Source organism: Rutidosis leptorrhynchoides, chromosome 8 (assembly GCF_046630445.1).
Source record: "Rutidosis leptorrhynchoides isolate AG116_Rl617_1_P2 chromosome 8, CSIRO_AGI_Rlap_v1, whole genome shotgun sequence".
NCBI lineage: Eukaryota > Viridiplantae > Streptophyta > Magnoliopsida > Asterales > Asteraceae > Rutidosis > Rutidosis leptorrhynchoides.
Genome location: NC_092340.1, coordinates 280,363,377 through 280,365,658, shown reverse-complemented (window position 1 = coordinate 280,365,658; position 2,282 = coordinate 280,363,377). Strand labels below are relative to the sequence as shown.

General features: G+C 37.7%; 2 protein-coding genes across 2 annotated transcripts; both read right to left on the bottom strand.

The window, feature by feature from the left end:
- Positions 1 to 710: 710 nt before the first annotated feature.
- LOC139864248 (uncharacterized) lies at positions 711 to 1,304 on the bottom strand. Its single transcript, XM_071852825.1, has one exon. It carries the CDS (start codon positions 1,302 to 1,304, stop codon positions 711 to 713), a length of 594 nt encoding a protein of 197 aa, XP_071708926.1.
- A 111-nt stretch (positions 1,305 to 1,415) lies between these two features.
- LOC139864247 (uncharacterized mitochondrial protein AtMg00310-like) lies at positions 1,416 to 2,282 on the bottom strand. Its single transcript, XM_071852824.1, has one exon. The coding sequence runs from the start codon at positions 2,280 to 2,282 to the stop codon at positions 1,416 to 1,418; it is 867 nt and encodes a 288-aa protein (XP_071708925.1).

Sequence of the window (2,282 nt, the reverse complement as noted above, 5' to 3'; positions counted from 1 at the left end):
CTTCGTGATGAATGTTAATATTTAGGCGGGAAAACGATCGAAAAAAATAACATTCAAGATAATATTGTTCGTGAAAAATGTGAACGTTTTTTTTCTTTGTGTTTTGTGAAGTAAAATTTAGCCCGATTTAGAGTTTAGGGTTTAGGGTTTAGGGTTTGGTCCATAAACTCAAAACACCAAACCCTAAACCCTAAACCATAAACTCTAAACCGTTCGTGTTAAAAACTCAATCTAAATTCTAAATCTAAACCCTAAATCTAAACCCTAAATTTCTAAACACTAATATCTAAACCCTATAAACCCTAATATCTAAACCCTAATAGCTAAAACCTCAACATACTCTCGAAAAACACGATAATTGTTATATATTACTTCTTCGAGCGTTTTTCCGCCAAAATAAAAATATTTATCACACAGTGTCTTTATTAAATGTTCATATTTTCATCCCATCTATAATGTTCGTGAACAAAGTTTTTTCAAAAAACGAAAAGAAAAAAAAAGGTTTTTTTTTTTTTTTGAAAAGTCAAGATTATATTACCAGAAACACACAAAACATACAGGAGCATAGGGACCTTACAACAAACTTGGTCACCTAAGAAACACGAAACAAGCATACCATACTAGACTAATATTACAAAAGAATTACATTTACGAAGCTATGGAACATCAGAGATGCAAAGACAGCAGCTCAGAAACACGAAGATGAACACCTACAGATTAAGATATACTCTTGGATTACTTAGCCACACATGCCATTCGACTTTCTTCCTTTTCACCCTATTAGAGATCCACTCAAAATATTTCGCTTGTATCTCGTTTAAAGCCACCGGTGCGTTCCAACATTTGTCTTTAAACACCTTGTTGTTTCGGTTACTCCAAACGAGGTACGCACACACCCACTTTATCGCTTGACATATTTTTTTCCCCAAACTAGTCATTGATTGAGAACCTTTATCATTGAGTACATCGACTAGAGTATAGCTACCAAAGGTACCCATTTTCCACCATCTAAAGACACGATCCCACACTTCAATTGCGAGTTTACAAGAGATGAGCGAATGGTCAACGGACTCCACATCTTCATCACACAAAGGACATCTTACACTATGTAGGTCAATTCCTATCTTATCAAGTTCAATTCTTACCGGCAATCTTTTCCGCAAAGCTCGCCACACGAAAATCTCGATTTTCTTTGGTACTAAATTGTTTCGAAGAGTTTTATGCTGAGAACTATTTGCCGCCAATATTTTCTCATCAATTTTGGATGTTAGAATCTTGACTTTGAATAGTCCATCTGGTGCCATGGTCCATAACCACCTGTCAACCGAATCGCGTAATGGATAGAATGAGGTCAGCAGGTTTTGTAGATTTTCAAATTCACCGGCAGCTCGCCCATTTGGAGGATGTCTCCAATTTCAACTCCATATGAAATTTGTCCCGCCTTCATCGAACACCAGTTTGTCTTTTACCATTACATCAGTAGCTTGATCTAGTTTGAAAAGTCTTGGAAACGTCTTGCTCAACTTATCTTCGCCAATCCAATGCTCGTGCCAAAAGGATGTGGACCCGCCATCACCTATTTTTTTTGAGAGCGAATCTTTGAAGCGAACTTGTAAGTCTTCCATTAGTGTACCTGCTTGAATAATGCTATGCCACACGTCTATTTTCGGGGAATGTGAATTAACATTTCCCGACAACAAGCCACCAAAGGAACCATAAATACTACGAATGACTTTGACCCAAAGTGAATCGGCTTCGGTTTTGAACCTCCACCACCACTTTCCCAAAAGCACAAGATTTTTACTTTTTAAAGACCCGATGTTTAACCCCCCATTCCAGAAAGAATTTATGACATTCTCCCATTTAACCCAAGAAATTTTTGAACCCAACCCCAACCCTCCCCAAAAGAAATTACGTCTTACGCTCTCAAGGTATTTAATCACGGTAGGCGGAGCACGAAAGAGCGAAAAGTAGTACAACGGTAGACTTGTTAGAACCAATTTAATAAGGACTACCCAACCTCCAAATGACGTCGATCTCGCTTTCCAACTCAAAAGCCTATTATTAAATTTCTCTACTACCGCAATCCAATCATTTAGCTTCCTCATCCTCGAACCAATGGGTAAACCAAGATAGATGAACGGGAACTTTCCAACTTGACAACCCATATGATTAGCTAATACATTAAGTTCTGCTTCATCAACCCCGATGCCAAAAATGCTACTCTTGTGAACATTTACTTTCAACCCCGATGCAAGTTCGAAGCACTTTAATAAGTTCAT

What these genes read in the sequence shown, in the direction of transcription:
- LOC139864247 (XM_071852824.1), bottom strand. Translation starts at nt 2,282, where the DNA reads ATGAACTTATTAAAGTGCTTCGAACTTGCATCGGGGTTGAAAGTAAAT.
- LOC139864248 (XM_071852825.1), bottom strand. Translation starts at nt 1,304, where the DNA reads ATGGCACCAGATGGACTATTCAAAGTCAAGATTCTAACATCCAAAATT.